This window comes from Pristis pectinata, chromosome 13 (genome assembly GCF_009764475.1).
Source record: "Pristis pectinata isolate sPriPec2 chromosome 13, sPriPec2.1.pri, whole genome shotgun sequence".
Lineage (NCBI taxonomy): Eukaryota > Metazoa > Chordata > Chondrichthyes > Rhinopristiformes > Pristidae > Pristis > Pristis pectinata.
The window spans coordinates 30,556,785-30,581,551 of record NC_067417.1 but is presented as its reverse complement, the minus strand read 5'-3'; the positions used below and the strand labels follow the sequence as shown (position 1 = coordinate 30,581,551).

Sequence of the window (24,767 nt, the reverse complement as noted above, 5' to 3'; positions counted from 1 at the left end):
CAGTGACAATCCACTTCCCCTTTAAGAGGGTAGGCTGGCTTAAACAGTGCAATTTTGCTTTGATTGGATAGTCATTCATTATATTGGCACACCAAGGAGTACTCCATGTTTGCTGAAGTGTTCAGCAATTTGGAAGAATTATTGGCTCTCTGGGAGCTGGAGCAAGCCCTGGCTCTGGTCTGTCAAGTGCACACCACCTTTCAGGCTGCAGATTCTGATCGCTGCATATCAACACAACGTTGGGGGCCGTTGGGGAGCTAATGGGAGAAGCTCGCTGGTGTCAATGTTACCCCCTTGATAAAAAGCAAGCAGACTAGGTGCTGAAATGTTGGAACTGAGCATGCCCCAGACACTAACTTGGCATGTGTCCACACTTTGAAAGAGAAAAAGTGTCGTGATTCCTGTCCCTGTTTCTGGAGTCTGTCTGATTTAACCTGCCATGGCCTTTAACCTGAGATGTTGGGGTTTCAGAGTGAATACACTGAGCAGAATTTCCCATTTACATTGTGCCAGCTTCACACTGTAACAGAACACATCAGAAAGTTTATCAGCTGCTAATGTGACAGCTCACCTCCGGCCCTGTCATAATCTTCTTTCAGAATATGTTTTCCCAAAAATGTGTAGGTGTATTGTAATAAAAGTTGCAGACTTATATTACTGTAGTCTATCACTGAACATTACTTTGGGCAAACGTTTTGCATTCTGATATGCATTATGGATGGGACAATACATTGTCAGGCATGTAGTTATGAATGGCCTCAGACAATCCTGGCAGCTTGTTGTATTACCTGAAGTGGAGTGGCAGGTGTGGATAGTGTTGGTGGTGGGCAGGAGAAGAGAGGCAGAGGAAACAGTGATTGATACCATCTGAACAGCCAAATGTTCATTGATAAATTCCTACTTAGAGGCACAACCTGCCGGATTGTGTAGGTGTGTGTAAGTTATACAAACACTGCAGCATCAGTGCAGTCCTGTTCTAGCCGAGTCGAGAGCTTTCCTTTGTCTCATCAGCTGACAGTAAGCTACAACCTTCAATGACTGCGTTTTCAGTTAGTAAGACTTGTTCAAAATGGACCCCTGATGGGAAAGAGATAACCTGATGTTCAAATAATATTGCATTAGAAAAAGAATGAATATGAAAATATCTAAATACTTTAAAGCATTTATGGTCTTTGTTTATATATTCTTTCTGATGCTAGATATTAATACACAATAGAAAGGAGTGCCAGGGCAATCACATTGGGAGGTATAATGAAAGTATTTCTGTGGATGTCATTAGATGTGCACTTCAATAAACAATTAGAAACAGAATTGTTTGGTGTTTTTATTGGCCCCAAATATATGAAAATATTTGTGCAAAGCAGGATATATTTTGTTTTTAAATAGTCCTGTGATTTAAGTTTAATGAAGACTCTTGCTGCAGATATTTCATTCAAACATGCAGCTGATTTTGTTTATAATAGTAAACCTATTCACTAGGATCTTGTTAAGAAAAATGCTCTTTTAATGTTATGTTAATATGACAATACTGTATTATATACCTAATATAACTGAATATTTTTGATTAAATCCTGTACATCATTAAATGGTAATGTATAGTTATGTAATTGCCTTGTGTTTAATTGAAAGTCCATTTCCTTGTAACCCTGAGCTGAGTGGTGAACTTGAAGTAATTCAGTCCACGTGCTGATGGAGAACTCAGTAAGGAGGGAGTTCCAAAAGAGATTACGAACTGAGGAATGGAAGTCAATTTATATAAATGTCAGGAGCCAAGCAGTTGAATACACTCTCAAGTGCTATTACAGAATATGCAAAGGAAGTGAGTCCTTGGCCTGGGATTGGGTCTGGGTTATGGGATGGAGGATCCAGGCACAGGCTGATGTGAAGGAAAGGGGACAGGGTGTCAATACCAAGGGATCTCAAGGATCAGGTGCAATTATATGCTGGGCAAGAGTAACAATTAGTTCCACAAGTACAGCTGAGAAGTGGGTGGTAAGTCAGGGACTTCCATAATCATATGAGTGCCCTGAAGCTTTCCAGTTCTTATTCTGAGAAATACTGGCTTTTCTGTACACAACTGCCAACTCAACAAATTTTCACTCATAATATTTGCGCCTCAAAATCAATATTTGCTATTTTGTTAGCAGCAGAACACTCAATAAATGGTTTAAGCAATTTCAGGCTACATGAAGTTAAGAATTGAGTCTGTAATTTCTTCAGGGGTTTGAATTGGGCCAAAATATGCTCAGTTCTTGCTGGTGGTTCTTTACAGAATTGCCTGCCACGACCCCCTTGCAGGATAGCTTGTCTCCGGCTTCTGAACTTGTGCATTGTAGTCACAGATGAGTTGGAGGTCAGATGTCTTCACAGCTCCACTCCTACTCCCATGCAGAACTGAGTACAGCAATGAAGCAAGGATGTACTGAACTGAGGGGCCAGATGCACTTGGCTGGCCCAAGTACAGCTCCTCCCCAGGTTACGGCAGGGTTCCCTTCTGGTGAACTGTTCATAACCCGGATAGTTCGCAATTTGGAAATGCCTCCGCGAAACGAGTTTTCCCTGAGGAACACCATCAGGAACAGCAGCCGGCAACTCCATCCCATCAAATCCCTTCACATGTGCTGTACATAAGTCAGCTGTTCGTAACCTGGGGAGGACCTGTAGCACCAAACTCGATTAAAAAGATGTTCTTATAAATTGGTTGTTTTCTTTATTTTACTTTAAGATTTTAAACATTTTCTACCAGTTTATGGTATTTTGATTGAAGTAATTTTTATTAATTTTTTATGTTTTACTTCTATAAATTTATTTAACTCTTTTTTAAAATTACTCTGCTTTGAGACATTTTAAAACAGTTAAAATGGCCTTTGACAGCACAGGTAATTTCAAATAAAATGTGGGGAATGAGCAGAGGCGGTGGGCCTGGTGGAACACTATCCTGGCCAATGTCTGTGGAAGATGGGCGATTCCTCTAAAGAAATGGTAATATGGCAGTGTGTACTTTTTTCCCAAAGCTTCTGAAATTAACACAGAAAATCAGAAGAACCCCATAGAAATTATACCCCATGATCTTCTACCGAGCGAAGCAGGGTGTAGCATGTACCTTCACCAAATCCTTCACAGTTAAAAGGGCAAATGGTCTAATACTCACTTCCCTAGATATTAAATTGCTCATGAAAATGTACTTGACTGTTGCTGTGCTGGGGACCTGAGCCAGTTTTCCAGGTGTGAGGGGTGCAAGATCTTTGAGCGTTTGACCAGTGTCAATTGTGATTTGTTCCCCGTTAGTGTCAGTTAATTGCAAGTCCCTTCAGGGGTGGCATCCACCAGCTAAAATTGGTCAGTGCTAATTCACCTCATGCCTGCACCTCTCAAAGGATGGGTGAACATGGGATTCATGCACAACGGGCAGATGCTGTGCAGCATGGTTTACAGCAATTATCATACAGGCCAGCAAGGGGAACCTCCACCCCTCTTACATGGGCTTCAATATTCTGTTTGAAGGAATGGATGCCATGGAGTGATACCCATGGGACATGGTCCCAGTGCAGCATACACCATCAGGAATGCTCATTGAACTGAGATGTGATCATGAAGGAAGATCATGAGCTGAAAATAAAAGTGTGCTGATTGAAACAGCATGCCAATCTAGTAATGTCTTGTTTGGTGAATGCTTATGATAAATCCAGTTTTCAATCTGCATTACCCAATTTGAAAAGACCATTGTAATCTGTCTTCATGGTGTTGTAGAGCTCATAATTAACTTTTATTGAATTAGTATCTGATTGTGATCTTTATCCTTGGGTTTTTAATGGAAATTTTCAATATTGAAAAAATGGAAATGACTGGTAGCAGTCATGACTATTAGGAAACATATAGTAAGGATTCCATAGTTTATTGGCACTTGCTAAAAAAGATTTTTTTAAACTTAGTGAATACCGAAGGAATCAAAATTGCACATTGAATGAAGTTGGCTGTGGTTCATAATCCTACTTCACCAGGTCCAGCAGAAGTCTAATCAGAAAAGAAAAATCCAGCACTACCTCACACTGCACAGTTTCTTCTGATGTACTTGAATGTTCTGTGTGCATAATGCTTTCAGCTCTGCATACCTTGATATGTGTCAAAGTGCAAGTTTCCAATGTGACCTTTAATGTTGCAGAAAGTGATTTTCACCAAAGCAGAGCTGTAAAGATCGAATAACCATCTAAGTCTGGTTTATCAGTCACAATTCTGTTATGTGGTTGAGGATGGTGAAGTTTTCTTTTATTTTTACAAAATCTATCCCTGGACATGGTGGAGAAAATCCATTCTGATTGAAATGCGGTACCTTGGTTCCATTATATTGAAGCACAAGGGAGCTCTTTGATTCCCATTATTATATTTTCAGTGAGGAACTAATTTCAGGGGTATCAGTGGGGACTCATGACGGATTCCTTATGCCTGGATTCTCTTGGAAATGTCCAGGAAAGTGATTACTGTCCCCGGCTACAGTGTTCAAATTTTGATTCTGGCCATAAAGATAATATGTGTTGTCACTTCCAGCAAGTTGGTTAATACGAGCAAACAAACCCATATATATATTGACAGCCTTGTCACCTATGACTGTAGAACTCTTACCTCTGAGTCAGAAAGGTAGCACAACAGGACAGAAATGAGCGAATGCTGCACAATCAGTGCTGCCATCTTTCAAATAAGACAGTAAACTGAATTCGTGTCCACCTGGAAGATCCCATGACACCATTTGAAGAAGAAATGACGAGCACTTCCTAGTGTCCAGGCCAGTATTTATTTTTGAACCAACATCACCAAAACAATTTCATTGTTGTTTGTAGGAATGATATTGTGGGCAGATTTCCTATGTTTCACTAACTCCACTTCAAAAGTTCTTAACAAGTTGTAAAGCATTTTGGGACATTGAGAGGTCCTAAAAGGACAGAGATGTTTAGTCTTTATGGCACAGAAATCCACATAAAATCTTGAAATGTATGGTGTTGGAGACAGTAGGATGGATCATTTCCCTGCTAAATGTCAGAGTACAGAACACTTAAGGTCCAGGATCTTTGCTGGTCAAAACAGACCATCCAAAACACTTCACTTACATTGTAATTTTCAAAATATAAAAGGTCAAAATCTTATAATTAACTGATCCAGAGAAAAAGGAATACTTTCCAATGATTAGCTGAAATCAAAAAATAGTACTTCCACCAATATTGATTCAAAACTCTATAAAACAGTATAAAAAGCCAAAAAGTTTGAAAGGAATAATTGCAAAGTACAAATGTAAATTATCCTGGAAAAGATTAAAGGGATAAACATAGAATGTAGAAAAGTACAGCAAAGGTACAGGCCGTTCAGCCCATAATATCTGTGCTGACAATGATACCAATTTAAACTGCACATCTGCCTGCACATGGTCTATATCCCTCCATTCCCTGTCTGTTCATGTGTCTGTCTAAATGCCTCTTAAATGTTGCTATCGTATTTGCTTCTACCATTTTCTCTGGCATCGCATTCCAGGCAGCGACCACTCTCTGTGTAAAAAAACTTACCTTATAAATACCTTTTAAACTTTCCCAGTCTCAGCTTAAAGCTATGTTCTCTGGTTTTTGACCTTTCTACTCTGGGAAAAAGATCTGACTATCTACCCCATCTATGTCTCTCATAATTTTACAAACTTCTATTAGGGCACCCCTTAGCCTCCAACACTCCAGAGAAACAATCCAAGTTTGTCAAACCTTTCTTTACTCTCTTTACATATACGAGGTCCAAGCACTGTTCCTTGCAGAACACCACTGGTCACAGACCTCCGGTCAGAGTAACACCCCTCCACCACTATCCTCTGTCTTCTATGGCCAAGTCAATTCTGAATTCAATCTACCAAGTCTCCATCGATCACATGTGCCTTAATCTTCTGCATCAGCCTACCATGAGGGATTTTGTTGAAAGCTTTACTAAAGTCCATGTATACAAAATCCATTGCCCTACGCTCATGATTAATACTCATAGGATTAGGCGATTAAGGTTCATGGCAGCCAAAGAAAATAGATTATTTCACTGACCAAAATAAATTAGAAGGATGTTTGCACCCTTGGCAAACCAACTGTCAAATGGAATAAGCTGCAGGACTCTCCATGTAGAGAATACACATATCTGTTCATTGGACCAAATCATGCTGGCTGATGGCTGGCAGTTGTAAAGAGAACCACTGACCATCAGCCATTCACACCTCAGCACTTCCTGGATTTCAGTGTGGGCATAGCTATAGACTGAAATCTGATACAGCCGAGAGATCAAATACTGGTGCATCTGACTGTTTGCTCTGTGATTGGTCTCACCACTGAACCCAATGATAAAGCAGTGATCTGTTGAAGAAATGATCCAGATGCACTTCGCATTCAGTCTCCAGCTTCACGCCAGGGAGGACTACCATGTGATTGGTGACCCTATTCATTCGAATGCGGTTTGCAATCCGATGGAAAAAGGTAAGTGCTCTGTTCCCTGAGTTTAATATTTTAATTATTTATTCGTGACTTATTGTGCTTGATTTGTTTAATTTTTTAAAATGTTTTTAGTAATTCTTAAGTCTTTATTATTTAAATGTATGTAACATTTTAAAATGTTTTGGTCTATCAAAGGCATTTAAAACAGCTGAAGAGTTAGCTGTCAACAGTGGTCAGGGTGCTCTGGGGCAGACCCTCAGGGTAATTTGAATTAGAATCAGAATCAAATTTATAATCACTGACTTATACGATGTGAAATTTGTTGTTTTGTGGCAGCAGTACAGTGCAAAGACATAAAATTACTATAAAAGTTTAAAGAATAAACAAATAGTGCAAAAGAAAAGGAATAATGAAGTAGTGTTCATGAGTTCATGGACCATTCAAAAATCTGATGGTGAAGAAGCTGTTTCTGAATCATTGAGTATGAGTCTTCAGGCTCCTGTACCTCCTCCCTGATGGTAACAATGTGGAGAAGTTATGTCCCAGATGGTGATGGTTCTTAGCAATGGATGCCACTTTCTTGAGGCAGCGCTTCTTGAAGATCTGGCCTAATCTCCACTCATTGATCTCTTAGGCTTGCTGGACACCAGCTCAAGGCAGAGTGGGAACTCATCTGGCCCTCTGCATCCAGATAAAATAGCTGCAGGCCAGTGAGTACCACAGGTGAGGAGTTCAGGCAGTGGGTGGTGTCCAGGAATGTTGGTGGGTACCAGATTCAAACATCAAGTGAATGTAGTAATGATTTGTTGAATAATGCAATTGGCAAATTAGCTTTGAATACAAGTACTATTGGCAATAGTGGATAATTTCTAAGGATTTGTTGAGACACAACATCAAATACATAGGCTCCAAATTGCTCCTAAGGCTATAAATTTCAGTTATCACTGTAATTTCAGCTGAAGAGTAGCATAAAACCTATTTATGTGCATGGCTTTTAGTGTAGTTATGACAGTGGAACAGGAGTAACTCAGAGGAAATTCATAGCATAAGTTTCCTTATGTGCCTGAAAAATTGAGCACAAATAAGCAGCTAAGATTTAAGTATGAGCTCATTGGCACAATTATTCACTGCTCTCAGTTCAAATGTAAATAAGTTTGAGATGAAGCAACAAACAGGGTTGTAAATTGTGTGTCTAAATTAAGAAGGTGGAAACAGTGTGACAATAGTGGTACAAAGTTCAGAAAGACGATGAGAATATTTCCTGTAAGAATCATGTCAGGACAGCCAGTCAAACATTATACAAATATCTGAAGCTTTATCTTCTCTGAGAATGTTTCATGCCAACATCGCTGATCTTGTGGTACTTGAAGGGAGCTGTCACTGAAGGGAATGCAGGACTGGTAATCAGTACTGCAGAGTTGTTGCCTTACTTCTGACTTGTCATATGGAAATGTCAAAAGGGAGACTCGAACCTCCTGTCTTCCACCATTACTTTTACTGACCTCAGAAATAATGTGGGATAGAAACTGGAGGACAGGGAGAAGTCCACTGAAGCCCTTTAGCCGCTCCTCAGACCAATCAAAATTATATTGCTTTGGTTTGGTTCAGTCCGAAACCCATTCACATTTTGGGACATTTCTGCCCCTCTAACATTGAAGAGGTCCACGTCTGGTGTTGTACACAAATGTATGAATTAGCAGCAGGAGCATTTGGCCCCTCAAGACTGCTCTGGCATTTAATAAAATCATCAATGGTCTGATCACGACTGCCAAAGCTGCCTGCTTTGATGCATTGTCATTAATGGGTTCTCTCATGGCATCAAAGATCCTATTAGGATTGCAAAGTAAAAACATAGGCAGCTCTGATCCAAGAAATTGGGTTGGTGTTAGGGGGAGATAATGTGGGCAGGATCTTCCTCTGGGGATAAACACTCAAAGGTTTACACCTAATGAATTTTATTTTTCTTATATATTGTAGCAATTATTAATTGACATCTTGACTTCTTTGTATAATTTAATATAGTTTTTCAATTATGACCAAGCTCAATAAGGTCATCAATCTGAAACACCGGTGCTGCCTAACCTTCTGAATGTTTCCAGTATTTTCTGTTTTATTTCAGATTTTCTAGTCTCTGCAGTTTTTTTTCATTTATTGATGTTTTCCTCAAGTTCTATCTCACAGGTCTGCTCTCAACTGACTATAAATGCATAAAACATAATAATTTAGTATTGGTATTGGTTTATTATTATCACTTGTACCGAGGTACAATGAAAAGCTTGTCTTACAAACCAATCGTACAGGTCAATTCATAACACAGTGCAGTTACATTGAGTCAGTACAGAGTGCATTGATGTAGTACAGGTAAAAACAATAACAGTACAGAGTAAAGTGTCACAACTACAGAGAAAGTGCAGTGCAATAAGGTGCAAGGTCACAACAAGGTAGATCGTGAGGTCATAGTCCATCTCATTGTAAAAGGGAACCATTCAATAGCCTAATCTCAGTGGGGTAGAAGCTGTCCTTAAGTCTGGTGGTACGTGCCCTCAGGCTCCTGTATCTTTTACCCGATGGAAGAGGAGAGAAGAGAGAATGTCCCGGGTAGGTGGGGTCTTTGATTATGCTGGTTGCTTCACCAAGACAGCGAGAGATAAAGACAGAGTCCAAGGAGGGGAGGCTGGTGTCTGTAATGCGCTGGGCTGTGTCCACAACTCTCTGCAGTTTCTTGTGGTCCTGGGCAGAGCAGTTGCCGTACCAAGCAGTGATACATCCAGATGGGATGCTTTCTATGATGCATCTGTAAAAGTTGGTGAGAGTCAAAGGGGAAAAACCAAATTTCTTTAGCCTCCTGAGGAAGTAGAGGCGCTGGTGAGCTTTCTTGGCCATGGCTTCTATGTGATTTGACTAGGACAGGCTGTTGGTGATGTTCACTCCCAGGAACTTGAAGCTCTCAACCCTCTCAACCTCAGCATGATTGATGTAGACAGGTGCATGTACACCGCCCCCTTTCCTGAAGTCAATGACCAGCTCTTTTGTTTTGTTGACATTGAGGGCAAGGTTGTTGTCATGACACCATTCCACTAAGCTCTCTATCTTCTTCCTGTACTCCGACTCACCACTGTTTGAGATACGGCCTAGAACAGTGGTATCATCTGCAAACTTGTAGATGGAGTTAGAGCAGAATCTGGCTACACAGTCGTGAGTGTATAGGGAGTAGAGTAGAGGGCTGAGGATGCAGCCTTGTGGGGCACCAGTGTTGAGAATAATCGTGCCGGAGGTATTGCTGCCTATCCTCACTGATTGCGGTCTGTTTGTTAGAAAGTCAAGGATCCAGTTACAGAGGGAGGTGTTGAGTCCTAGGTCTCAGAGTTTGGTGACAAGCTTACTTGGGATTATTGTATTGAAGGCAGAGCTGTAGTCAATAAACAATAGTCTAACGTATGTGTCTTTACTGTCCAGATGCTCCAGAGCTGAGTGTAGGGCCAGGGAGATGGCATCCGCTGTAGACCTGTTTCGGCGATAGGCAAATTGCAATGGGTCGAGGTTGTCTGGTAGGCTGGAGTTGATGCATGCCATGACCAACGTCTCAAACCACTTCATTGTGGTGGATGTCAGAGCCACTGGTCGGTAGTCAGTAGTCAACAACAACCATTTCTGCCCAGGACTAACTGAAATTAGAAGTTCTATTAAATATACCTTTACATCAAAGAATTTGATTCAGACTTTCTCTGCACACTTCAATGACGGTACATTTTTTCTAGATCTGAATATTGATTTGTATAAAAACAACAGCATTTAATTTACTCAAATGTAGAAATAATACACCACCTAATTTAATGTGTGATGGCCCGACATGTCTACTATTATAATGATTCCTATATTGAATAGCCTTCTGCACACTAAATAGTGCTTTTCCAAATACAAGAATATATTCAGTATATATGCCACTTGTGTTCCAAAGTTACCACAGCTTTATTAATAATGGTTGACTTCTTTGAATACAAATATAAATGTGAAATTGTTGTCACATACAGAATAAGGTAAAACCCATCTTCAAGTCGATCCCAGTTACGTCTTTCCTTGTTTGAAAGTTCTTCTGCCAGCACTTTTTGGCTCCCCCGTTTTAACTGTAATTTCAATAACTGCTGTCACTGAAGATGCTGTAGTTCTTCTTCAAAGATTAGGAACTAGTTTTTAATCAGACAAAATTCTCCGCTGTCTTCAGAGCTACAATTATTTATTGTGATTGATAATTTCTTCTTCAGTCTGTCATAATTTACACACAACCTCTGTTTACCTGTTCCTAATATGTGGCTAAAATTGCAATAGTGTGAGCCATTGCAATATTGCAATTCCTCCTCCAGTGTTTATCTGTATTACCATACAAATCCCTGCAAAAAAAAGGAATGGGGATTACTTAAAATAATAATCCAAGAACACTTAAAGTGATCTGAAAACTGTCAGCTATGTGAACAGAAGGGAACAGCATGCTGGAGTATGAGTATGACACATAGTTACTTGTAGGAGACAGTTCTATCTGTAATTACCACAGAGTGGCTCCCTCATCTCTGTGAGAGTACGGCAGAATATTCTTCTGTTTATCAGTCCAAGTTTTGGAATACAATATCTTGTGGTATCCTGCCCACGAAGGAAATGTAAAAAATGCTAGAACACCCAATGTTCCAGAGATTTTTATGGTGAACCAGAAAACTTTGGCACTTTAGGAACTAGAAATTGGGCTATACTGAAAAAAATTTCAGCCACCACATGGTCTGTTAAAGTCCCTAAACTGTGAACAGAAGCTGCACATGCACACTTTGGTCAATAGGGCATTGTTTACCATATTGGGTAAAGACAAACAAGAACTTCTTATTTGGAGGAGTGAAGCAGCACACGTAATATATCTAATGCATTTTCCAGCTTCTGCCCTCTTCCTTTCCAGTCCTGATGAAGGGTCTCGACCCGAAACGTTGACTGTTTATTTCTCTTCATAGATTCTGCCTCACCTGCTGAGTTCCTCCAGCGTTTTATGTGTGTTGCTCCAGATTCCAGCATCTGCAGAATCTCTTGTGTCTCCTTTTTACTTCTCCCTTATTGCATTATACAGTAGAATGTTGGAAGACGTAGTAGGCCACTATTAGAGAAGGTCCCTCTCAGTCATATAAGGTATCTGAATAGAATAAGCAGACAAATACTTCCTGTGATGCTGGGCCTCAGGTAACACATATGTAAATCATACAAATAGATTTTAGGAAGGCATTCACAGAGACCCAGGGAAAGCACAGAATCAAGCGGAGTAGATTGATCCAGATCAGAATGGGTATTTTTTTTATTTATTCCTTTGTCATGATGTGGTCATCACTAGCAAGGTCAGCATAGAGTCATAGAAGACGGCCCTTCTCATAACTAAAGTTCTCCAATCCTGCATCTATTGCCCATTCTAATTATCCTTGAAGTGAATGGCTTGCTATGACATTTCAGAGGGTAGTAAGAGTCAATCACTTTTTCCATTGATGGTAGGATGCACTGATGTGGTGCTGGCATCTTCACTGACGTGTTGCCTGTAGACATGGTCATATGGGTCAAAGAGAGCTGATATCTTCTTGTATAGGAGGATGTGCTTTCGTTTGAGATGTCCTACTATTTTAAAGCTGGGGCATCAAAACTACTCTTTCTTTCCCAGAAGTCTTTAATGATGTTGTGCAATTGTGCCTCTTGAGGTAAATGCCACTTGAGTCCTTTAGACTCATGCTGTGATGCTGCTCTCCTGTCATATCAGTGACAAACAGTGTCTGACTATTTGCATTGCCATTCATGCTCCTGAGAAGTTCTGATTGTCGATTGTTGACTAAAGTTATGAAATGCTTGTTAAAGTGACTGTCAATTGACAAACTTGTTTCTAAATGTAAAATAAATACTCACTTTAACAAGCTTTTCAGAAACACATAATCAAAGACAGGAACCCCTGAACAGGTGATCCACACAGGAGATGCACCTCACATAATTCAATCTAACTGACTTCCAGGTGCGTGGGTAATGCCAACCTCGGCAACTCATAGCTGCTCCAGCACCGTCTTTCATTTTGACATATGAAACCATTAGCGACTTAATACACCTGAGGAAATGTTGGGAAAGTGCTTTGGAAGTACACTAGCAGAAACAACTTTCATTTGAACTTCATTGCCCAACAAATTTTCTTCACTGTCCACACAAAGTAAGTAAGCTCCAAAGAGCAAGGAATTTCATTTCCTTACCATGTGAGTAAGGTTACACATTTTCACACTTAAAGTTTAATTGGCAAGGAAGAAACTTTGAGTAGCACCTAAAGGTAGTGGTCAGAAGTGCCCACAGGGATCTGTTTTTGTACACCTTCTGTCCTCTCTGCAGGCTGATAATTTAGAAAGATTTGTGACCAAATTTGATAATGACAATAAATTTAGGAGAGGAAGAACAGTGTGAGGATCAAAAATACTGCAAAGGGATCTTAACAAGATGGTTGAAGTTGCAAAGAAGTTTGAAATGGATTTCAATGGCAGTTAAAATGTTGTGGTGCATTTTGTGAACAGAAAGAAGTCTGCCATCCATGCCCACTACTGGCTTGAGTGGTAAATGTGTGCCTGCTTTTTCCTGACTTGCTATGTCCAACATACTTCCTGATCCAAAATGACAAGATTCCTGCATGTTGAGGGGCCTTGCTCAACAACATGCTGTTGTGTGAATAGACCAGAACAAGCACCACCCACAAAACAGATGAGGAAAACTTTGACAGCCAGTTAAACCACACCCCAGGATTGTCAACCCTATCAAAGATTTTGACTGCTTCTGGCAAGTCAGAAACATTCTAAAAATAATTAAAAATAAATGAAGCAATGGGAAAAATATAAAAACTATTTAAAAGGAATAAAACTAAACACTTAAGATACTTTAATAGAATTAAAAATATTTAAACAAGCACAATTAATTCAGAAAATATGAATACTTCCACTTGCCTAAGTCCCTCACAGCTATGGCCCTCGATTGCAATGACTGGACTCAATGTTCTTGCATTGGTGGACTCCCCAGCAAGTTTGGGACTTGCACGCTTTCATGAGAATCCTGAACTTGGTGGCATTTGCACTGAGAAATGCTAGCATTTCCCACCCAGTTCCTGTCCGATAATCATACCTGAATGAAGAGGGTTAAAAAGGTGAGGTTCCAAGGTATTAAAGCTATGGCTTTGCTAATAGGACATAGAGCTTATAGTTAAGAGAGTACTGTATTGTATAGCAAGATGCACAAAATATTGATGCCAAGGTGTAGTGATTAGTCATGAATAAGCATTAGTGAAACTTTATGTAATGTAATATGGCACCACACAATAAAAAGGATCTTTAAGCAAAAGAGAGCAGAGTGTAGTAAGATGATTGGTCTGCAAAAATAAAAGGAAAGCTATTTAGGAGTCATTGATAAAGGTATTTAAAATTATGAAGGCATAGTATTGGGTTGAGAGAAATAGATTACTTACAGTAAATGTGAGATCTAGAATGTGTGCAATTGAACATAAGGTTACACATAAGAGCTCTAGGAGAGAAAGCATGATAAATATTTTATACTATGAGTTACTGGCTGAAGCTGTGAAATGGAGTTAATAACTAAGGTAGAGATCCAGAAATTGTTTCTGAGTAGTGACACAGGATGATCAACAGCAAATTATTAACCCATCATCCAATTTATTCTCTGGACGTGGGCCAATTTCACCACTCTCCCATAGAACCCATGTCAACATGTAAGAATGAGCAAAAATGATGGTTAAAGAAGCAGGAAGAAAAGGATTTTCTGGGAAGGATGGGATTAGGAATTCTGTTCATGTGGAAAATAAATACCAAGATGTTTGAGCCAAGAGGCAAATATCTGTCTAGTAATTTCTATTATGGGAAAATTGCACTCATCAAAATCTCACAGTTAAGAGGTTTTGGGAAAAGAAGGAACTTCATATTGATCAAATAACCAAAGTGTCTACTTTTGATAAAATATCTACTGTTCCTTAATAGATTTTTTTTATTATTCCATTCATGCAGAAAACATTCCTCGCTTGTGCATTTAAATCTATATTCTCTGAACAGCCAGCAGATGTCCTCTATGTATCTGATTGCTAATTATGTTCAGTTTAACTGTTCACATGGAGTCATAGCTGAAACAATATTCTAACCTATTAGTGTATTTGATCAATATACTTTGGCCACCAGAGGCAAATAAACATTGTCTCTACTCAAGTAAACCATATTATGATGTGAGACATTACATCCCCCGCTTGTAAATGATTTAAGTATTTTGAGAAAGAATTTAACTGAAATTGAGACACAGGGTACAAACAAAAAATAAAGTCCAGCATCCATATCTTGATGGGAATAAAGGTCAGACTGAAGTACGGACAAGGATAACGGAATTGGTCAGGGAATAAGTGCAGTTATAAAACAGAAGCATAAATGCCATGATAGAAATAAATGCAGCAAATATCAAAGACAAGTTGTGGCCTATACAGTATTTTACACAGTGCCAAAAATGAAACAAAAGAACTGCAAGCAGGGGACCAGTTGTAATAGGAATAATTGAAAAATGATTACATCAAAGACAGAAGTGACAACTAAATATAACATAATCTGAAAGGATAGGAAAGAAGGATAAAATGGATAACTACATTTAAAATAATATAATGGCAGAAGAAAAACAGCATAACCAATGGTATCATTATAACTATATTACCAGATTAATAATCCAGATTATTAATTTAATCTTAAATGCCACATTAGGTCATTCAGTCTCACCCTGTCAGAGAAATTCCATTTGTCCCAGCCAGTCCCCTCCCCCACCTTCTCCGCTACCTAAACCAACTTATTTCTCTCTTTTCTGGTTTTGATGAACAGTTGTGGACCTGAAATGTTATCTGCTTCCTTATACACAGATGCGGCCTGACCTGTTGAGTATTTCCATCATTTGGTGTTCTAAATTTCAGATTTTCAGCATCTGCAGTTTTTTTAATTTTAATAACCCAGAGGCCTTGGTTGATGAGCTTGAAAAATGTTGAAACCCTACAACAACAGTCGAGAATGAAAATCAGATTAATAATTACATCTAGAATAAAAAGCTGGTAACTGTAAAATTGCCAAATTGAAAACTGATCAACGTTTGTAATGTAATTTAGAGAAATAGACTGCTTTTCCTGCCTAGACAGATCTGTATTTATTCTAGACCTACAGCAGTGTAGTTGACTCCTAAGGCCTTCTGAAGTGGCTTAAAGTCAGTTTAAGGAAAATTAAGAACAGGAACTGAATGCTGGTCTTACCAGCAATACCCTCATCCTGTAAATAAAACAAGATAGAAGTCAAGGGACAGAATCCCTGTGGATTGAAATGAATGAGAAGGGATTGACTATCCTAACACATGTATCCTACAGACTTCCTTGTAGTAGAAAGAATACGGAATAAGAAATATTTAAGACTGAGTGAAATTGGTGAAGGTAATGGACAAGAAATGGTTGAGAAATAGTTGTAGGGAAAATGAATTTCGCAACTTGTGCAGTATGCCTTAAATACCGTGTACAGTGAAATTATGGATACATCACAAAAGTTGAAGGATTGTTGATTAAGTAATCAATTTTTGTAAAAAGCCCAACAAAAAGAGAGTTCGATCCAACAATTGGAATTGAATCAGAACAAATAAGAGAGGTAATTTTAGGGGAACATCCAAGCAATTGCATTCATTACAAGATTTAATATAAAAGTTGAAAGGACATAGTGAAACAAAGAGCTTAGTAATAAATTGGAATAAAGGTGATTTCAAGAGAATGAGAATAGAAGTGTGGGAAATAAACTAGAAGAAGTAATTAGCAAAGAACAGCAGTAGAAAATATTTGGAATGACTTGTGCACTATTTAACAATTATGCACGCTTGGTATATAATGTTAAATAATACATGTGTATAAAGTTATCCTGGGGTGTATGGGGCAAGTATATCCCACTATGATCCAAGAGCAAAGAACCAATAATGATACAGCAAGGATGAATAAAGAAATAAGAGAAGCACTTAACACAGACTAAAAGGCATACTCTGTGTACAATGATGATAGTTTATGAAATGGTTGTAAATGACATCATTCGAATATTTTCATCATCAGTTGTACACCATATTACTACAAAATATACATTACTGATATGTTTCAGCTAATGCAATGAAATTTGGAGCATTTGATGTAGCAATAATGGACCTACACTATACATCTTGAGAAGAAAATCTACATTGGAAATTTTCTAATCTATTATCTTTGTTGTAAATTGATTATTGAACCAATAGTTCTTGATGATGTGTGTATAATTTCGTTGCATACAATATTTTATGAGTTAATGGGTTGTGCCATGTTTGGCCAGCTTTGGAACAATGTGTCTTTTCTCTGTCACCTTTGCTACTTCACTTAATGAGCTGCTGGAAACTCTATGGTGGGAGAAATGGTAATGATCAGACTCAACCACACTCAGCCTAAACATTTTGTTGGGGGTGGGGGATAACTCTTACATTAAGTTCTACATATTAGACCAGGGAAGATTTACAAAACAGAATTCTATTCATTTCCATAAATATTGCAGTTTTCGCTGAAGTGGGTATTTTATACCAGTCAATTATGTACATTTATTTTACTTAGATAATTTTACTTTTATTGTGCTTTGTTAGCTATGCCTTTGAAATTTAATTCATATGATTATTTTTATTTTGATCATAAATAACCGGTTTTAAATTTATTAAGTGTAATAGTTATATGACATATGCTTATAAAATATTTTAATTTATATCCTATTTTTGTATTTAACTAAAAAATTGGACATCATTGACAAATCTAACAAACTGTCTTATCCAATAAATTCGACATTCTGGCTTTAATTTATTTCATGAGTCTTTGTTGAGAAGATAGAATGCACTGTAGTCCATGTACCAATGCAGTTTGAAAAACAAACGGCGTGTTGGTAATTTTAATTACAGGCTAAAAGGTGAAACGAAAGGGACTTCCAAGTGTCAATTGATTGCGACCTGTTTGTGCCGTCTAACAGATTTAAGTTGGACAAGTCCTCATCTTAATGGAGATGCCGTGCTCTCACATATTACAGCTGAAAGCGGGCAAAAAAAAAGGATTCCCTTCAAATCATGAAAATATATTTGTTTTTTGCTCGAACTATAAAAATGCAGAACAATGATCCCTTTGTTCCAGGATTGCCTCCTTTATGTAAAAAAGTGTGAGAACAGATACGAAGCATAGATCTTATGTGTCTAGAGAGAAATTAAATCGTAAACTAGGCATTCTCGTGAAACATTAAAGCCTTTGCAAAGAAGCGAACAGGAGCTGGTGCGTGTAAGATGCATTCATACGTTGACAGCGGCACTCCACCAACTGAATGCAGACAGTCGAACGGCTGCGCTCGTTCCAACTATATTACCTCCTGGGAGTCACGCGGGCTCGTCAGCACAATGGTGATTGGTGGAGTAGGCGCTGATTGACAGGTGGGAGAGGCGGCGGAGCCAGTGAGCAGGGCAGCATTGGTGGGGCTCTCGGTTTTGTTGCCTGTTATCTCTCTGCTATCAATAATTTACACAAGGACTAGGCGCAGCGCTATGTATTCATTTGTGCGTCTTCTTGTCAGGGCCCCTTCTTACACTTCAGGGGTCATTTAATACTTGCTATAAACTAAGAAAGCGAGAGGGAGACGCAGGCACAAAGCGAGAAGGTGAGCTCTCCAACAAATAAAGCAAAATTAAAAAAAATACAGGAGGGGATCAATAAAAACTCCCAAGAAGAGTGAAAGCTGGATTCGATCAGGAGATAAGGAGCAAGCTGCATAGAGACATTTGTGGAACTCGGTGGTCGCTCGTCATGTTAGAGTTGCTCTTCGCTATGGTTTGGTTTGCGGGACTCGTGTGCGGTCAGAATGAGACGGAGCCGATCGTACTGGAGGGGAAATGCCTCGTGGTCTGTGACTCGAATCCCACCTCGGATCCTACGGGGACTGCGCTCGGGATTTCTGTGCGATCTGGCAGCGCCAAGGTGGCTTTCTCAGTCATCAGGAGCACGAACCACGAGCCTTCAGAGATGAGCAACAGGACCATGATCATTTACTTTGACAATGTGAGTGGGGCGGAAACTGCTTTATTTAACGAGTTGTGTTGCTTTTTTTTAAATTTATGAAAACAGCGGCATGCCCGACAGTTATCTCAGGACAGCTGCGATATCCCGAGGGTCGGCTAGTTTAGGTAGTTCAGGCGCATTCGACTTGCTTCATTTCCACCAGGTAAACGGGCAGCGAGGAGCCAAAGTTGGAGGAAAGTTACAGAAGGCATTTTCAGTGAAAATACACGTTTAAAGGCAGGGGCAGTGGGAAGGGAAGCATGAGTGTGTGTGTGTGTGGGGGGGGGGGGCAAGATAGTTTAAGAAAAGGTGAAGCAAAGTGGGCGAAATATCTGAAGATGAGCGGCGAGGGGATTGGGTGATCACTGAGTGCATGCGGCAACAGAGGGGCAACGGGAGGGAGGGAGAGGGGCAATGGGTTCAAATAGGAACTAGAAATTCCAACTAAATGCCTGTGTAATAGAAATTGAACATGCAGGTGGATTCGACTAATGGAGGTAAAACCAGGAAGAAAGATGCCGCTGTTTAGCTCCTCACAACTCTCAAGCCTGTGATCTCCTCCATTCTCCCCGTGTTCCCGCTGGCCTTGCCATCTGTTTTCAAGCAGCCCACTGAGTGGCTTTGGTTAGCTGACATTGGTTATGTTTGATTTCAGATACTAGTGAATGTCGGCTCTAATTTTGATTCGGAGAGAAGCACCTTTATAGCTCCAAGGAAAGGAATTTACAGTTTTAACTTTCACGTGGTCAAAGTGTATAACCGGCAAACGATCCAGGTTAGTAGACGGTCGGACACCGCATCGAACGCGTGGACTTTTTCCACGGTTTCTCTCTCTCTTGCTGTAAAGAATACGGTACCTTAAAACTATCCAGCCATTTACTGCATGCATCATGATTAGGTCATATGGATATCCATTCCTACTGTACACATCAAACAACGGGCAAGCTGAACAAAGTGAGGGAAATTAACCAAAGCTTTCTGGTCTTCGTGGGAGACTCGGGCAGTTACGAATGTGAAGGATCTATAGCTTGCACTGGCAAGGTCATATATTTAATTTTTTATACATTATTATCTTAGAAATCACATTTTAAACAAAACTATCAAAATGTTTGGAAGTGAAAGGTTAATTAAAGATCGTCTCCAGTTTGAGACAAACAGCGGCGTCAAAGTCGTTCTGGTTAGTTCAGAGTGCTCATGTGGTTATTTATTCATTCATTGTCGGACGGTGGTGGAGCTTTTCTTTTAGGGTCTAGAAAATAAATATAAATTACCATCGGCAAACTCCCTGGTCCTGAGTGGACGGGCGATCCCCAAGAGCTCCCCAAGAATGGGCCCCGCCTGCCGTTCGTCCTCACCGTTCCCGTGTTTTCACGGATTCGCAGCATTTCACAGCCTGAGGTGTTGACATATGTGGTCACTCTGGCAGCACCAGGGTAAGAAAATGTCTTTGCTGCGAGTTAAAGAAATAATTTATAAAAACCACGTGCAAATTCCACTGAATTCAATTTTTACTTGAAATCTAAATATTGGATTATTAAGTGTTCGAGCTTTCTGATAAACGGTTCAATTGCCCAACACAATGTAATATTGGTTCAGTATCGCCTCTAGAATCACCCTGTCATACAACAACCGACAGAACCGAAATTGAAAAAAAGATAACATGTTTTTCCTCTTCTCAAAACAATCTGCAAATTGAAAAATTGCGTTTGCAGAATATTCGGGTTATTTCACGGACAAACTAAACTGAGCCGATTTGTAAACTAATCTCATCTCTAAATGATACAAGTTTTCAGATAAATGGGGAACATAGACCCGGGGTAGTCTCGCATCTTGGGCAGCTGGGTGCATAATTCATAAGGAATCCACACAAACAGCATATTCGAAAAAAATAATGTATTGGCCCAATATTCAGGTTTGCTTGGCATTTTATTTTTAATGTGGAGTTATGTAAAGGAATTTTAACTTGCCACCATCAGCGCCGTTGTTTGAATGTGCGGTATGTGAAAGTCTGTGAGAAAATAGGTTAACAATCCATGGAGAGCAATGCCTCCTATTTGTCTCAAGAATCCTATCAAACAAATATGATGGAAGTTAGGATGGTTTAATTGGTGCCCGAATGGGTCTCTCTTCTCAAAGAACATTGTAATTAAAATGCACTGCAAGACATTTTATTAATATACCGAATATATTATGAGTAATGATTTAAAAAACTGCCAGTGCCTGGTAGCCTGAAATAATTATAGTAAATGACGGAACTGTAGAAGAGGTCATCAACATCTACTGGAAGATAACATTCGGCTCTGGCTTTTCAGATCTGAGGAAGGGGGTCACACCGAAATGATTAAGACCTCACTTTCAGACTCGTGTGAAGGAATTCTGACCTTTTCTGTTTCTAATTTTGTCTTTACAGCACAATGGCATTTTTCACACTCTTACCATTACTGGGAATTAAGTAAAATGGCCTACGAGAATCTTTATAATCAGTAATGTTCTATTAGCTTTGCAGTAACTTCATTTTTTAAAACTGCTAGCAAACAAATGATGGTACTATTTCACCGTTATGATTTCCCAACAGGTGAGCCTGATGCTGAATGGCTGGCCATTAATCTCGGCCTTTGCAGGAGATCAGGATGTGACAAGAGAAGCTGCCAGCAATGGAGTGTTGACTCAGATGGAAAAGGGGGACCGAGCCTATCTTAAACTGGAACGAGGGAACCTAATGGGAGGGTGGAAATACTCGACTTTCTCTGGATTCCTGGTGTTTCCACTCTAAGAGAAAACATTGCATTTTCCTGAACCCTATACTGTCACAAGAGGGTTGATAACTTTTTGTTTCCCCAACAGCGCAAGTGCATCCCAGAGCTGCACAGAAATTAATATTAAAGGGACAGTATCCCATTTGGTATCCTGCATTTATTAAAATGAATTAAGAATAACTCCAGCCTTAAAACTTATTCATGACATTACACACTTGTTTAATTCCCAGATCACCACTTTCGATGAGCCAATGGAAAAACACACTGCAGTATGAATACGTTAAATTATCTTTTCTTTAACAAGACTAATTATATTTATTCCGTCGGCTTTGATTTTGAATAGTTTTGAATTACAGTCTGGATAGGCTGCCAAATCGGAAAACTGACCGCTAAGTTTGACAGGGACAGTTCTATTAAGGACTGGTTGCCAAAACGATACTGTCTCTTTAACCATGTAAGAAAGCAGAAAACATGCTTATCTATGCCTGTATATGTCTGCCATGCGGAATCTTAGAGATGGTTGCAGTCCAAAAATGCAGCATATGTTTATTTGCCTTTGTATTTCTACATCCTATAGATACAATATTTTCAATTCTGTGACAGATTAACAACCTATATAACCGAGCATAAACTTTAAAAACGGAATTATGGTAACTTTGATCTAGGCAAACAAGGACGGTTAGTTGTATTTCAGTATTTCAGTGTATTCTGGGTTTATTCTGTGGAGGCCGCTAATCGTTCTGGTAGCATATCTATCGTTTTTGTTCCAGTATAATGTGGCCATATTGAACAGCAGAAATTATGAAAAAAATAGCACTGTAATATATGTGTGAATATTTATAAAATTGAACTTTGCTTTATTTCAATAAATTTTAAATGTAACTTTTATTTTTGTTAACCAGAAATCATGGTTGGAGACGCATATTTTATTATTCTTATATAACTGTGAGTTCGCACAGAAACTAGGCACAAAGGGCCGTGTTCTTTAAAAGTTGTTTCTAAATATCAGGTTAACATTAGCCATTGCAAAAATACATTTAGAATAGCGGTTTGGCGGACGGAGCAAAGCAGGTATTTACAAAAAAAAATCGTCTTACAAAAGCTTTAGTTGATGTATTATTGTCTATGTTCGTGCTCCAGTGTTTAGTAATTTATGTGTTTAATGAGTGGTATAATTCAAGTCACTGGCACTGCGTCTGCATAACCTTCCCATTGATTGGCGCGTGCTTGTTCTGTATGCTCGGTAATCGGCAACACAGTTTGGCTCAGTGATTGAAATTTTTTGCAGCAGTACATTTTAAAAAAAACTAACGGGTTCTTCTAATGAATATGAACAATTAGATACAGACATTGTTGTTTAAATTTGCTATTTTAATAGAAATCTCGTGGAACTTGTGCCTGCAGTTTAAGATTTAAGCCCATCTTGTTCTTAGTCACTTGAGGCAATGAGATGCTTGAGAAATCGGCAGGTTATCGTACTCACTTGCTTCAGGTGATCTGTGCTTCCTTCATGGAGAGCACTCTTCTATTTATCAAGGTGACATTTGAAGCATTAGACCTCAGGCAAGTAACGGTCCACTTGCAGCATGATGTGAAACTAGTTTCCTATTGCAGGATATAGACTGGATTTCAAGTTTTTTGTCATCAAATTATTTATAACTGACTTGATTTTATTTAGAAGAGCAGAAAATCAAGAGATTGGGTTGGTTCAGCAATAGTTTAGATTGTTTTCCTTGCATATCCCAAGTTAATCATTCTTTTGGCGGCACAAGAGACAGCAGATACTGGAATCTGGAGTAACACACAATCTGCTGGAGGAACTCAGCGAGTCGAGCAGCATCTGTAGGAGGAAAGAAGTTGTCGACGTTTCGGGTCGAAACTTCTTTCCTCCCACGGATACTGCTCGACCCGCTCGGTTCCTCCAGCGGATCGTTTGTTGTTTCCACTGGCAGCCCTGGCTTCAGCTGTTAAGGTCCTTAACTCTGGAGTTATCTCCATGAACCTTTTTGGTTTTCAAGACTCTTCCGAAAGCCTACCTCTGATCAAATCTTTGGTCGCCTTTCCTGTTATCTTCTCCAGTGGTTCGATGACACACTTTGTTAGATTACGCTCCCCAAGAAGCGTCTTGGGACCTGATATTACGTTAAAACGTGCCACGCAAATATAACGTTGTTCTGGCAACATTTAGCCGGATGTGCGTTTAAATTCCCAATGTATTTATGCTGTTGAGATTGCAAGCAGACTCTGTAAACTGTTTTGGAAGAAATATTCCAGACCCTGTATAATTGAACAATCTGTCGCAATTGAAAACGGCCTCACTCTGCAGGGTGCTTGTATCATCGCGTTCGGGCCAAAGTGTTTTTGATGTAAAATGTCCAAGTCTTGGAAATTAGGAACAGGACTGGGAGCACCGGGCTTGGCTGCAGTTAATCTAAGTAACTCCCAGTTCACTACAACAGCGAACTGCTTAATTGGCTCATGTGGGGAAAATTAATACTTAATAAGCAAAGATGCTTATTGCAACTGCATTAGTTTAAAAAAAACAGCGCGATCGCTGCATAATCACCCCTTACAAGTTTATGTATTTTAAATTAACACGTTTGTGCTTTGAATTAAATATACAAGACAATACTCAAGCGTCAGTGATGTTTGGTATTTTTGACCATTTCCTCCTTTCCAATTAGATTTGAGTTGTTCCTTGTTGCTGCTGTGTACAGTTAGTGTAGCAACACTTAATGGTTCGTGTTTGGTTTTGCACCTTCCCGCTGTACCATTTTGGAAGATCTAACGTTGAGTGTTTTAGGGACTTTGTTTCTGTCGGGGGGGTGGGGGGCAGTTCTTCAATAGGCCGATCTCGTGTTATCAGTGTCGGTAAAAACGTTGACGTTCTCCAGAAGGGAATACACAAGACGCCCGTGTTACACCCTGATCCAATCTTCAGTAAGAGTGAAAGACAATTTCCGTTTATCCTCCTGTTGTTAGAACCCGTGAAAGAACGCGAGCATCGGTCGCTGGCGAGGGATCCTATCTTGTTAAAGTTCTGAACTTCCAACCGGTAGGTACAGATTTATCAGCGCATCTTCTCCGGAAAGTGGGAGTTCGCGAGCAGAATCCTAACGCGAACAGTCTGCGCTCAGTGCCGCCGCGAGGTTGGTTGTTTTGCGAAAACCCAGGGAAAGGTGCGTTGTGTGACTCTACTGCACCGAGTTTTCGACTGTTAACGGTATCTATCTGGAAGAAAACCATTTCACCCCGAGTAACACGTTCTGTTATCTTCAGTACTACTGAAGGGTCGATTCAATAACTATTTGAAAACAGCGCCATTTTTTTTGTTGGCACTTGCAGGACATCTGATCTTCTTTCCAAATAGAGCATTCGATGTAATAATTAAACTGGCAGCAGGAATGCTGAATCCAGACTGGC

The 24,767-nt window shown here is 39.5% G+C and overlaps 1 protein-coding gene across 1 annotated transcript; it reads left to right on the top strand.

Moving 5' to 3' along the window:
* The first annotated feature begins 17,995 nt into the window (after positions 1 to 17,995).
* cbln1 (cerebellin 1 precursor) lies at positions 17,996 to 23,975 on the top strand. Its single transcript, XM_052028611.1, has 3 exons — positions 17,996 to 18,588; positions 19,244 to 19,363; positions 21,164 to 23,975. The coding sequence occupies exons 1-3, from the start codon at positions 18,337 to 18,339 to the stop codon at positions 21,359 to 21,361; spliced, it is 570 nt and encodes a 189-aa protein (XP_051884571.1). The 5' UTR covers positions 17,996 to 18,336; the 3' UTR covers positions 21,362 to 23,975.
* Positions 23,976 to 24,767: the final 792 nt, after the last annotated feature.